Below are 15,275 nucleotides of genomic sequence, written 5' to 3'. Positions count from 1 at the left end.
TCCCTAACAAACAAACAAAAAAAAAAACATAAACCTTAAACTAAAACTAAAGAGGAGGGCTGTGCCCCCCACCCACTACTTAAATATATAAACTCCGAGATCACACCACAGTGGAGGAAATAGCAAAGCCCTGAAAACGGCCCACCGATTTTTTTCCCTGGGAAAAAAAAATCGATGTGCCATGGCTTCACTATTTTTGCGTTTCGGACTTTTGGGTTCGATATTACTTTGTTCAAACTTCTACAAGTTCGATGATGTCATATAGACCCATATATGGATATGCACGTACACACACATACACACACACCCTAAATATAACAGAATATATACTTAGGAAGAATTGGTATTACAAAAATGTACTCACAACTTTAAGTTCTGGAACTGATCGACTTAGTGTCCATTCCTGGCTGTTCACAAAGGCATCTGTGTGAAGAAGAGAATGGAATAGACCATTAATATGTTGCTCACTCTGGGAATATTACAATTTTACAATACAATTTTGCAGAATGAAACAGAATTGCTATTAATGCAAATAGCAAGTTATGAATACCACCAAATGTGGAGCTGCCTCTATAGGTTATTGAATCAACTAAGTATATTTCAAGATATGGCTTTTTTACAGAACAGATTTATTCATTCCAAGAGAGATAGGACACATGTATGAAAGTGTATTAAGACTGCATGTTCTGTTCTGTTTCTATGACATAGCTGTGGCTTAATTTTTATTACAACAAAGCACTGATTACCAGCTCCGTTGGAGCACAGGGTATAAGACAAGCCAGATGAAGCAGCTTCAATTGCTGGCTTGAGCACTGGAGCTGGCATGGGAAGGATAGGTGCTAGCCATCTTGGGGGAGAAGGAGCGGATCAGAGAAGTCCAATGCTGCAACTCCTTGAAGGAGAGAAGGCGACACAAGGGGCAATCCTGAGGCAGGCATTTGGTCATCAAGCTCAATATGCCATAGCTCTCATTCTGGGTGCTCAGAAGCATGCACTTGCAAGGGAAGTGCCTAGTGGCCCCCATGGTGGTGCAGGTCCCATCATCCAGGGGAGGGGTTAGATCCTATAACACAGGTCTTAACTATCATAATGATGACAACTACAAAACTACCTTTGGACTGCCTGAATGATGAGCCTTCGGGATGGTGCTCGGCCCTAGTATACAGAAACCCACTGCAGGAGAACAAACTGGTTCTAGTCCAGTTGGTAGAGGCTTAATTGAAAACAAGCATGGAAGCAAAACAACACAGAAAAAAAAACTGTTTGTTTAATTATTTGTTTACAACTGTTGAATGGGAATATCTATTTCAGATACTCCACTTTTAATGGAGTCCTGTGAGGAAAACTTGAAAGCACAAGTCGATATAAACTGACTTACACATATCAGGCACATTCGCTCTGTAGACAAATTGAGAAATACAAATACAGTTATGCTAATATAGTTCATATCTCCCTACTAGTAAACAACTAACCTGATAAACTCAGCATAACCGCACCTCTATTAAGGGTGGGTACGTGTACTGCCAGAATAAGTTTCAGTATGGATAGCTGTTCTCAGCTACACTTCTGAAAGCATCTTTTTTTCTAACAACATACGGGATATCTCCTTTTCATGATGTAAGGCAAATATTAACAAAGTTAAGAATAGAAGGAATGAGCATCTATGAACCCCCTAGTTCTGCATCACAAAAATCAATAAATAAGCAAGAGTGGTGGGAACATAACAGTATAATCATGTAAATAACTACAATCAGTATGAATAGAAAACACACTAAAACATGTACTTCAACATTTCAGAAAGAATGCTCCATTGGTGGTGGGTGTGGAAGCAGAATAAGTGGCAAATAATACAAAAGTATCCCTCAGATATTGATTTAATGCTACTGTCTCTGTGGTGTACAAGGATGAGCCCAAACTATGTCCCAGCTGGAACAGGACTGCCAGCTCATGTGCTGGATCACTGAGATGGGAAAGATCCTCTCTCTCAGGGACGAGAGTTGGGGTGTGTTGGTCCTGGGAAGCACACTCCACCTACAATCGCCAGTGGAGGCAGGAACTGGAAATAATGCCTGCTTTCATGACAGTGAGGATGCTGTAACATCACTCATGGAAGTTAGTGACGAGGCTTCATACTGCCCCACTGCATGCCCATACCTTGGAACCTTGCAGACATGTGGCAGGCAATACTAAAGCAAGCATTAAAAACATTCTCTGGCGGTTGCTTTAAAGAAAATTATGCTCTTGCTTGGATGGGAACAAATGAGCAAAGTCAGGGTAGTAGGCCAGATGGCCAACAAGCATGTAAGAGGTTCTCTGCATTGATTCTCAGCTGGAGTTCCTTCTGTGCGGAATCTGCATGTGCTCACTCCATTCGTGTGGGTTTTCTCCAGGTTCTCCGGTTTCCTCCCACATTCAAAGACATGCGTCTGGAGCATTTCTCCCCGGGCCTCCGCTGAAAATCGGCTCATACCAAGTCGGACTTTCCTGGTAAACAAATGTTAAATAAATAAAATAAAAATAAATATGGTCTACTCAACAATAAAATCTTCATTCTAAGTAGACTTTACAAAACTTCACTTAATTCAAATTTAATATCCATATTTTTTCCTTTTTATTTAACATTTGTTTTTTCAAATGGATATCTGATAATGTTTTCACTACCTTATCTATGGCAATAAATGTATACAAGGCATTTTTATGTATGCAGGAGTGCTTATACAACAGGCTCTCCGAATGTGAACACCTAATGTCACTAGTGTAGTGATACCCTTTGTCTAAAGGTACAAGCAGTTTGCCCTATGTAAAATGCGCCATACAAACATGTGGCAAGATATTTTTTATAATTTGTATGGCATTCTACTCTGCAAAAATGTTAATATCACGTAATGCAAGTATTTCATAATATAATGCAAAATGGAGCAAGAATCACAAGGTATAAAAACTGGGTCTGAATTAATTCAAAGGTTCAGTTCAGCTAACCTTTCTTCATCAAACCTTAACCATCAAACGTTCATTTCCTCCATTCCTCCAATTCATGTCCTCCATTCCAGGTGTAGCCCACCCCTCCCCCTCCTTGTACCACACCTCCTGACCTAGGTATTACCAGTGTTCCGTATTTACTTGGCGCCATTTCTGTAAACCCTCACCTACCTACACACACTCTCCTCGCCGAACATGTTCCTAGTGATAGCATGCTCACCAGGTAAATGGAATACAACTGTAGCATGTCTTAATCTCAATTGCTGGTTTCTATGGCTTATTATTTGGTCTACTGATCAAAACAGCAACTGTTACAGCCTAGTTAAATTCTAAAGATAAGTACTATACAACAGAATCGCAATGTTGTTCTAATGTGTGTTATCTGCTGTGGTTGCGTTGTTTCAGTAGTCCCAACAAATAACTCCTTTCCCGCAACTGTTACATTTACTGCTGTTTGGTACTATTGAAACTATGTCCTGCTAAATTAATGTTTGCACTGCAATGAGGCAGGATATTTAAACTCTGCTTTCTAGCTAACTAAACAGTGACTACATTTAAACACAGCTCAGCGTAAATCGCTCTGCATAGATGTACCAAAGCTAGTGTGTAGTCTGTTGTATTGTTACCTAACTGTTGCTCTGCTGGTTGTATTGCCCTATACTGAACACATAACTGAATGTTCCAAAAGTAATAGTGATATGTTTAGAGATAGCACTGATATCTGTATAATGTACATGCTGAACTGTGTAGTAATGGGCAGTAGTGATTTCACTAAACACATTAGCGCATGTTGTCTGTTCGGACTATATCTAACTTGTCCTGTTACTTCCTCGTGCATGCCTTCTAATTAAGATCTGTCTCATAGGTTCATAGGTTCATACTAGGCTATCTGCCCTGGGGCATTTATAAGCCTAGCCCGATTGTGTTTAGCTTACGCCACCCCTTGATTTGAGTATACTGTGCCCTTTTTAAAGTTTAGTTTACTGTGCCTCTGTCTAATAGTGACACGGAAGTAATTCCCCGGGACAAACCTACGATCCCCCATCCACTCATCACAATTCTTCTTGAAGAGAGTCACTGAGGTGTTCTGCCTAACATGAATTGGAATTCTATTCCAGAGTGAAGGGAGCCTCTGGGTTATGAATCTGTCCCTCCAGCATGTTCTATTTATTTCTGTGCTGAGATTCAAGTCCCTCGAACGCGTGGCTCTAAGGGATTTAGATTTACTGAGGTGGAGCATGTCCATTAATTCTGGGTTGGACATACCTTCCCTCTTTGCCTCCTAGCTCTCTCCCCAACCATACATGAAGGCGATAAACCCATTGCTTGGTGCAGAAACATCACTCCTTAACTGAGAACGGGTCCCCACTCTCAAACTCAAGTGCATCTTCCACCTCTAAAGAAATTCAACTAAGCATGCAGTTAAATACCATGTAACTTTAAAGGAAACCTAGATATTTATTTCAAACAAACTATATTGCTAAATTAACTACTTGTATGCTCGGGATATACTCCCTGTGGTGAGCACGTTATGACAAATGCCAGCTACCACTTTTGGCCCTATTGTTTCCTCTCATCTTACCTAATCCAAACTCCTGTGTAACTGCTATTCTTAAAGCCCCTTGGCATAACTACACTGAATTTCTCTTGCCCCGTCTCTAAAGCTCCCTGTTTAAATAGACCTTACCCACTTAGACCTTTACTTTCTCCTCATCCACACACAGTCTGTTTTTACACTCTTCCCCTGCAGTTTTGGTTCAATGTACTGATTTTGTTTGTTTTTTTGTTATCTCTGCTGTCCTCCATTCCAGGTGTAGCCCGCTATGCACGGGCTCACTTCGCTCCCCTCCCACCCACCCACCATACCATTTCCTTTATACCTAGCCATCTCATCTGACCACCTCTGAAACCCCACCCCTTCTTGTCTTCCTACCATATTCCTAAACCTTTTTCCTCCCCTACCGTCTACATCACAAACTACCCTCCTAGGCCACACCTACTATCAATGAATTATCTTCACTCCTCCTCCTATACATAAATACTTACTTTTTCCTCCTACTCGATTTCCAAATCACACAACAACCTTTTATTACTTTTATCTCCAGCCATCTACTACTCTAGCATAAATGTTTTTCTAATTAACCATGAATATCTCAACCATCTCAATTCTACTCCTATCTCCACTATTTCTCCTTCACACTCTTACATCAGTTACCACACATTTACCTCCATTCCATAACAATCCTACCACTCCTCACACCAATAGCTTCCCCTCTCCTAAGCTGTCAGCAGCTATCTCTCAATCCATCCTTCCTATGAATACCCAATGTCCTAAAATAAAAATTCCTCCCTTCCGCTCCTGAACGTCTAGAAATAAGACAAAATATCCTATATACTACCCACTTAAATTTGACTCCCACTACCACCCAAAATCCTGCTCCTATCAGGAGACATACATCCTAACCCATGACCTACCCCAGCCTATAATACCAGTAACAATACCTCCCCAAACCCAGGCCACCCATCCACTCAAACAAATATATGTCCTTTTACTCAATCAATACCCGAAGTATTCTAAACAGTCAGCCAACTTCATGCATGGATATCTCACCACACCCCAGATATCATCTTCCTAACAGAAACATGGCTAAAACCCCAAGACAAAGACATTCTCCCCCCGGATATAACATTCTCTGCCTTGATCGCCAAAAAAAAAAAAGGTGGTGGTGTTGCCATTACTACTCCCACAACCTCACACTTTCAAGTCCCATGCAATCAATCCCACTATTCCCACCTGCTGAATTACTGACAGCTAACCTTAAATTCAACAACTATACCACCATCACAGTAGCAGCCCTCTACATCCTACCAGGAGATAACATTTCTCTGTTGGAAACCATTCTGTCATATTTTTCTCATCACATTCCCAATGAAACCATCCTTCTTGGAGATGTAAATATTAACTGGTTGACTCTCAGTAATCCTAATTCTCCACATCACATCAACCTATATGGCTTTACACAACTAATCACCCAACCAACCCATACTAATAACTCACACACACCCAGTACTCTTCTAGACTGCATCCTAGTCTCCAATCCCTCCAAATACCATAACCCAGAAACACTACCAAACACACTGAGTGATCACTCCCCAATAAAGGTGCTCAGATATACTCCCCATTTCCCTAAACTACATAGATTTATTATCTGCCACAAACTATCTACCTTCAACCCAGAAACATTTAAAACCCAACTCACTAGATTAACTGAAATTTCCTCACCCTACTCCCACTTGACGAAGCAGTCCAAACTTTCAACCCTACTTTTCTTAGCATCCTAAATTCACTAATTCCTCCCTGCAAAGTACACATAAAATCTAATATATCTCTCTGGCTTTCCAAAACTACTCGTACCCTAATGAAAGCTAGAGACAAGGCCTGGATGAAATGGAAACAGACAAAGCTCCCTGCAGACCAGCAAAGATGCAATGAACTCAGAAATCAGACAAAAAAAACCTCATTAATAAAGACAAATTGATCAGTCACAGCATGAAGTTATGGGAAAGAGTAGTGGAAGCTAGGTTAAGAAGGGAGGTGATGATTAGTGATCAGCAGTATGGTTTCATGCCAGGAATGAGCACTACAGATGCAATATTTGCTCTGAGAGTGTTGATGGAGAAGTACAGAAAAGGTCAGAAGGAGTTGCATTGTGTTTTTGTGGACTTAGAGAAAGCATATGACAGGGTGCCCAGAGAGGAGTTGTGGTATTGTATGAGGAAGTTGGGAGTGTCAGAGAAGTATGTAAGAGTGGTACAGGATATGTATGAGGGTAGTGTGACAGAGGTGAGGTCTGCAGTGGGAGTGATAGATGCGTTTAAGGTGGAGGTGGGATTACATCAAGGATCAGCTCTGAGCTCTTTCTTATTTGCAATGGTGATGGACAGGTTGACAGACAAGATCAGACAGAAGTCCCCGTGGACTATGATGTTTGCAGATGACATTGTGATCTGTAGTGAGAGTAAGGAACAGGTGGAGGAGACCCTGGAGAGGTGGAGACATGCTCTAGAGAGAAGAGGAATGAAGGTCTAAAGAGAAGAGGAATGAAGGTCAGCAGGACTAAGACAGAATATGTGTGTGTGAATGAGAGGGAGGATAGAGGAATGGTGAGGATGCAGGAAGTAGAGGTGGCGAAGGTGGATGAGTTTAAATACTTGGGATCAACAGTTCAGAGTAATGGTGAGTGTGGAAGAGAGGTGAAGAAGAGAGTACAGGCAGGGTGGAGTGGATGGAGAAGAGTGTCAGGAGTGATTTGTGACAGACGAGTACCAGTAAGAGTGAAAGGGAAGGTCTACAAGAGGGTAGTGAGACCAGCTATGGGATGGAGACAGTGGCACTGACAAAAAGGCAGGAGTCAGAGCTGGACGTGGCAGAGTTAAAGATGTTAAGATTTGCACTGGGTGTGACAAGGGTAGACAGGATTAGGAATAAGTATATTAGAGGGTCAGCCCAGGTTGGAAGGTTTGGAGACAAAGCCAGAGAGGCAAGATTACGTTGGTTTGTACATGTGCTGAGGAGGGATGCAGAGTATATTGGGAATAAGATGCTAACAATGAAGCTGTCAGGTAACAGGAAAAGAGGAAGGCCTAAGATAAGGTTTATTACAAATGCCAGCTACCACTTTCGGCCCTATTGTTTCCTCTCATCTTACCTAATCCAAACTCCTGTGTAACTGCTATTCTTAAAGCCCCTTGGCATAACTACACTGAATTTCTCTTGCCCCGTCTCTAAAGCTCCCTCTTTAAATAGACCTTACCCACTTAGACCTTTACTTTCTCCTCACACACACACAGTCTGTTTTTACACTCTTCCCCTACAGTTTTGGTTCAATGTACTGATTTTATTTGTTTTTTTTGTTATGTGGTGAGAAAAGACATGCAGGTGGTTGGTGTGACACAGCAAGATGTAGAGGACAGGAAGAAATGGAAACACATGATCCGCTGTGGCGACCCCTAACGGGAGCAGCCAAAAGAAGAAGAAGAAAGACAAAAGAACTATTTCAATCCTCCAACAGCATTAAAATCAGATAAAAAAAATTCTGGAATTCTGCAAATCAAATTCTACACCCAGATACCAAGCTCACCCAATCCCTTTCCAGAAAAAACTCCTGATGACACAGCCAATACCTTTAACACCTACTTTATTGAATCCATAGCCAAACTTCTCAACCCTAAGCCTTACTCCTCTAATTCTAACTCTCCAAACTCCTCCTAAATAACTGTATCAGAAATTAGGACTCCTGTGCAGAAACAAGAAGTTTCTGGCTACAGATGCTAGGATCACTCTCTCCCACACTTACCTCCTACCTAATCTAACATACAGCTCCCAAATTCTCACAAATCTCAGCTTCTCTCTACTATCAAAACTAGAGTCTACCTATAATAAAATAGCTAGGTTTGCCACCCAACAACCTTACAAAACCCATCTCACTCTCTAAAAAGCTTAATCTGGCTCAAGCTACCCCATCTACTTCTCCTCTCTCAGCTCCAGATCATCCACTCTATCTTATTCCAGCCCTTCTTCTGCCCAGTCCTAGCCTCCCTCATCTCCCACTATTCTCCTACTAGATCCCTACGGAGCTCTACCCAAGACCTACTAAACATCAGTAAACCCAAGACCAAATTTGGATGCAATATATATAGCTACCATCCTTCTATTGCTTGGAATAAACTCCCTCTTGAAATCAGGACCCTCACTCACCTGCTCTCCTCTTTCCCTCTTACAATTCACACTATCCACCTCTCCTAACAGGATCCTTAAACTGTTTTCTTAACCTACCCCCCCCCCCATGCCTTTGTGAAAATCATTCAATGGTCCATGTTAATCCTTAACTACAATCTGTAAAACTGATCTCTAATGCATCATGTAATTTCATAATTAATTTACATCTCATTCTTACTGAACTCACTTCTAAATGTTTTCCTTGATGTATTGTATGAATTATGTTCTATCTTTTTAATTAACTGTTTAGTTATCTGATAATTGTTTAATATATGGAGTTTTTCTCCCTGGGCCGCCACTGAAAAATGGCTCCTCAGCTCAGCTGGACATACCTGGTCAACAAATGTAAAAAAATAAATAAATAAAACTAAAATTTCAGCTAACATTCTCACTGAATAAAAATTTAAATAGGGAAACTAAGCACTTGGCCAAAACAACTCCAGAACACACCAGAGTATGTAAAACCCACCAAAGTGGGGGGGGGCTTCACCCCCAACTATACATACCAATTCTGACATTGCACTACAGTGGTGAAAAGAGCAAAGTTGTGCTGCAGGCCAACTGCTTCCTTTACGTACATTTTTTTGCGAATATGAATGTTCACTGAAATGAAGTTCAATGAAGAAAGGTTCGCTGAAGTGAACCTTCAATGAATTAATACAGACCCATAATAAACAGTTCTGGGCACCTCAAATGCAATATATTTTACACACACTTACATGCACACACTTACACACACTTGATGTATACGTGGCTTAACCGGTTGTCTCAAAACTCAATTCCTATCCAACAGTTGTTGTTGTTGTTGTGTCTTTCGGCTTTTCCCGGTTAGGGGTCGCCACAGCGGAACTCCGGTCTGCTAATGATTGGCAGTAGATTTTTATGTGCCGAGTTGCCAGCTCTGACGCACAACCTTCAATGAAGGTACGCCCATTCACGCATGTCTCCACGCAGAAGACGTTCTAGCTGAGAATCGAACAGGACAACGTCTTACTGTGAGGCGACAACGCTACTGCAGCACCACCACCGCAGTCTATTCAATTCCTAACCAACAGTGGGGGTACTTAATGCCTCATACCCTGAATTTCACATATTACATACATGCACATAACTGTGCGTGTGTGTGTGTGTGTGTGTGTGTGTGTGTGTGTGTGTGTGTGTGTGTATTTTGTCATTTATTTCTCCCTACTTTGGGGAGAATTAGAGTCTCCTCTACTCACTTGCTCCACTGGCTCATTCACTCCTCTAAGCAATGACAGCCCTGTGGCCCATTTATTCCTCCTTGAGGTAAGGCCTGAAAAAGCAGACAGCAGCACCACAACCTATTTGTGCCAATTCTACATGAAGGCCTTAAGTCATCTGCTCACAGGGTTCAGCATGTAATGAGCATCAGCATGGGTATGTCACTTGTTTCTGAAAGCAATGTAACTCCTCAAGAGAGCCCTGCCCACCGCAAAGCCAGTATTGTCATGGGATTACAGATCTGCACTACAGACTCTGCTATGGGACTGAATGCCTGGGCATGTGCCCTCCTCTAAAGAGAGGGGAAACTAGTACAGCCACATCATTCCTCTGTTCCCCCACACAAGTTCCAACTGGCGTTCAGGCTGCTATTTGAACTTAGATCAACTGGGTTGTAGTCCAGGCTTCATCTGTCTATGCCAACAGAGATGGACATGTGAGGATGTGTTTGTGCACATGTAGATATATATATATATATATATATATATATATATATTTATATTTGTATGTACGTGTGTGTCTGTATAAATACAAATACATACATACATATATATATATATATATATATATATATATATATATATATATATATATATCCATATCTACCTACAGATATCTATCCATACAGTTAGATACATATACCTTTGTCTATCTATATAGAGATCTCTCTCTCTCTCTTTATATATATATATATATATATATATATATATATATATATATACACACACCTGTATATACACGCATATCCCTAAACATTTATACTTACATAGATGTCTATATACACCCATACACGAAGGTATCAAAAGCAAAAAAAGTCACATTTGCGTTCAAGTAAATCATAATTCTGCACTTTCTCAAACCAGAAGCATCTAAAAGCTCCCACTACAATCCTCATCTCCCTCACAGCTACATTAGATTCTAACTTTTCTGAGCCCTAAAAGGAGACCTGTATGCATGCGACATTGTTAATTCTGTTATACATTTCTTTCTATAAAGTCAGCAATATTACAGGCAGCTTCATCAACATATAGAACTAACAGCACATTACTCACAGGTACTCTCAAACATCTCTACAAGTATACAGCAACAAAGTTTACGGTATTGTACAGAAGTATAAAATATCACAAACACATGAGGAGCATGCTTACTACACGGCTACCTTCTATACACCAATCAAGTCTGGTCAGAGCAATTTCCAGTTGTATCTAAAATAATGTCAGGTAAAAAAAAAAGCTGTCAAGTACAGTAACACAAAGTACTTACAGCACTGAATTCTGCGCTTTGAGGCACTGCAAAGCTAGGGTTACAAAGAAACAGACTTTGAGATCGCATAAGGACCATGTGACCAACTTAGTTCACAAATTCATCTACTAAATAAACTGTAAAAGTTTCCTTCAGCTAAAACATTTTCCCATCCATCCCCCACAAGAACTGCAGATATTGTCTGCCCTATGATGTTTTGAATTCCCTCAAATTTGTGACAACACAGCCACTTCATGAGGGAAACATCTACAAACCTCCCACTCTGTGACATATTGTCTCAGAAGGAGTCACTCCAAATCGTCAAACTGCCTTTTTAAATTCCTACTATACAATGCAACAGAAAGATGACATCTTTATGTACTCTGCTAATTCCCTTACAGTAGCTAAAACATTTATTTAATGCTGCACCTCCTTCCATTCCTCAAAAACACACACATTAACTTCCTTTTTACAGCTTCTGATGCAAACTCTACATAATGTTCTGTTGTTTTGCTCTTAAATTCTTCATCCAGTAACATGCCACTCCATGAGAACAAGGTCATCAGAAGGAAAAACAGTGCCCCAGATGAAGGGAATTAACACACAGATGTGATACCGAAAATACTCACAAATGAATGTCAACTGAAATGACCTTGTGATAATCACGCAACTCCAAAACTTATATTTTATGACAACCACTTAGTTCTGGTCTCCCAAGACAGCTGTTTAACAATCATCAGTACAGCTGTCTCCTTTGTTTTCTCAAGCCTTTTAGATAAAAGGCCTACGATACTTGCTAGTTATAATGTCTTCTTCTGAGTCCACCACAGAGTTCACAGCAATGCAGTAAGAATCTACTTTGTTATACTTTACAGCAGTGTGGAGGTGCAAATATATTTCCTGTTATTAATATTTGTGTTTCGGAAGCTGCAAAGACATAAACAGAAAAAAAATACAAATAATGTAAGAAAATAATCAACCCACAAATGTGACAGGTGTACACTGAACTAGTAAGCCTCACTATTCCAGAAAACCTGTCTGAACCAAATGGCCCACACCCTGGTGGATATCCAATATGATCGGAACTCCAAAGTTTGATAGTATTCTTACTGTTTACCCACTTAATCCACTTCAGAGTCGAGAAAGAGCCAATGCCTACCCAAGTCAACAAAGCAGAAAGTTTAACATATGGTATATCTTTGAGATGGTGAAGGAATCTTGAACACCTACAGAGTACTAATACAGAAACAAAGAGAAAAGTGCCAACTCCACAGAGAAGGCTCCCCAGATAAGAACCAAAAACTCTAAGAAAGCAATACTAATCTTTCTGCCAAAGCAGAATTACTTAATTTATTTTGGTTACTTGCAACTGACCTTTGGCTGTCCCCAAAACCTCTTCTTATCTACTGGGTATACTGGGCTCTCTTTCTTACTCTGGACTTATTCAGGGCTGGTGAGGAGATTGAGGCACCTGGAGAAGAGTCATACTGCTGCCAAAGAGTGTTTTTTCTTAATGCTTTAACTTTCTCTACCTATGAGCATCTGTAGATGCCCTGGAAATGGACATGCAAATGGGACAAGCTAGCATATTGTCCTCCCACCACAAGGACTCAACAAATGACCCACCCCTTTTTACTTTTAGGACAATAACCAACACACACACACACACACACACACACACACACACACACACACACACACACAAGTCTGCAACATTCATTAGGAATTGACTGCAAGGCTCAAACAAGTGTATGCCATATCCAACAAGGACTGGGGACGCCCATCCTTCCTGGCCACTGCCGCAAATGGCCATGCTGCTAATCAAACTCAGGTCACCTGGGCCGCAGTCTGGGCTTTATTTCCCTATGCCATAGTGCTGGTTTACCAAAATTACATTCATGAGATAAAGTGACTGAGCATGTTAAATGACAAGGCAGCAAATAATGCATTATTTCCTTTTTTAGTGCATTTTCCTTCCTTGCAGGTCAGTCATCAGCCAACCCCTACAAGGAGTCTCAAACTCATTTCATTTGCTGGTACACTGGCCAACCAGACACTAATGGAAGAGAGATGACTAGAAAGGGCCATCATCCAGACAGCCATGATGGTTTTTCAGTCTCTTGCAGCGCATTTCCCTTTTTAACAGACTTTGCTTATAATGTCTCAACTTTTTATTTTATTTTGTGTTGAAATTATTAACTGGGGGTACAACACTGATCCCACTGGGCCGATTTCAGTCTCAGCCTAGGGAAACACAATTGTTAACATGACATTATATACAGAGTGAATGACAAAATGCAATATATACATATGCTATATACTACGTGAATATCACAGTTGGGAGTCAGGAAGAAGCATTTACTACAAGCAGCTTGAGGCAGTAAAAATACTCAAACCTTGCACTTCCAACAAAATACATTGGCCCTCTGCACCACTACTTTACACCAAGGAAACTGTAACGTCTTACCTAAGGCTGTACCTGATATAAATGACATAAAATTGTGAGGTGAGGTTTTGAACCCTTCATAAAAAGTATGAACCTCTAATGTCTTGCATGAACCAATGCTTGCAACAGTCCACAGGTCATAAGGGGCGGTGGGGGAGCTTCAATAAAAAGCTAGGAGATACTTTAGATGACATTAGAGAGATTATTTAAACTACAATCACATAAAAAGTTACTAGTGTGACAGACCTAGCATGCAGTCTAGCGTCTTGCACTATTATAAAGATAGGTGATTAACAATGATAGGGCTATAAACATAAGAAGAGACATCAGGGATGTTATCTCTTCTCTTGAACAGGCAAGATTTATGTTGTGTGTGTTTTACTGTGCATATGTGTAGCAGAGTGAATGAGGGTGAGCCTGTGCCAATATGATGTATGGGCTGACGGTGTTTACTAAAGCAAGAAGTACTGATCTGCACTCGAAATACCTAATGGCGATTCAGAGACATGCAAATTATCCAATACTGATGTTTTTCTTCATTGTGGCTAATGTGTCTCTGAACTATAAAATACCACATCATGGAAACAGACCCTTTTTACAGCAGTTCTTACAGCAAGCAGTGAGGCTATTTTGGAGTCCTTGCGTTAGCATCAGTAAATGTACGGAGATCTCCATTCAGTCAGATCGGACTTTTACAAGTTCGAACATATGGTCTCGGCCATATGTGGTTCGAACTTATAAAAGTTCGCTCTACTGAAGGGGGCCCATATATATATATATATATACACACACACACACACATATCCATACACAATTAAAAAAAAAAATATATATATATATATATATATATATATATATATATATATATATATATATACACACACACACTATATTATTTTTGCTTTTAGTCCTACAAGCTACAGTATATGACGATTCACTTTACCAAACGTAAGTATTTTCGTAGCACTGGCCTAGTATGCTAATAGTAACAATTACTTATCCAGCATGTTTCTAGAAGTGAGGTAGGATATTCACATAAGGTAGCCCTTTACTGTGTGCTTAATGTCAAATGGGTGAATTCTAAATTGTCTATAGTGGTGCATATTGGTTAACAGACATATTTACAGTGGGTAATTAAAAAGTCACAGCTAGGCAGCAAAATCAGCAATTATTTCACATCATAGTGCTTGTATCTTCTATACTGTTGCAAAAAGCAGAGATATGAGACTTAGGACACAATGGAATGTCTGAGAAATGTTTCTATTAAATTAACTGCTGTGACTGTGACCACAGCTGCAAATCCAAGCTCTTTTACACAGATCCTGACACATGTTCACTCAGTCCATGGCAGTGATACAAGCTCTGCAAAGAAAGGGCTTTCTATCCTTTGTCACAGAATGAAAAATAATTCCTAAAAACACAAAAAGACACATATGCTTCATAACAAAATAGCTTAGTCCGTCAACTACGTACACTGATCTGTCCAAAAATATATTAAACAGCTGTCCAGATGCACTTGGTGCAGGAACTTTCCAGCTGTGCAGTCTGCCTCTTCAAAAACAAGCTAAGCAACTTTTTTTCATTTTG

General features: G+C 40.3%; 1 protein-coding gene across 1 annotated transcript in view; it reads right to left on the bottom strand.

Moving 5' to 3' along the window:
- Positions 1-15,275, bottom strand: part of LOC122792978 (arf-GAP with GTPase, ANK repeat and PH domain-containing protein 1-like) — a 2,685,441-nt gene that overhangs the window by 2,095,694 nt on the left and 574,472 nt on the right. Inside the window, exon 2 of the mRNA XM_044060583.1 lies at positions 365-423. Within this exon, the coding sequence (XP_043916518.1) occupies positions 365-423 (59 nt within the window). The remainder of the gene's footprint in view (positions 1-364; positions 424-15,275) is intronic.

The sequence above is a fragment of the Protopterus annectens genome, chromosome 2.part0 (genome assembly GCF_019279795.1).
Source record: "Protopterus annectens isolate FY-2018-M chromosome 2.part0, PAN1.0, whole genome shotgun sequence".
Lineage (NCBI taxonomy): Eukaryota > Metazoa > Chordata > Ceratodontiformes > Protopteridae > Protopterus > Protopterus annectens.
This window is presented reverse-complemented; position numbering and strand designations above follow the sequence as displayed.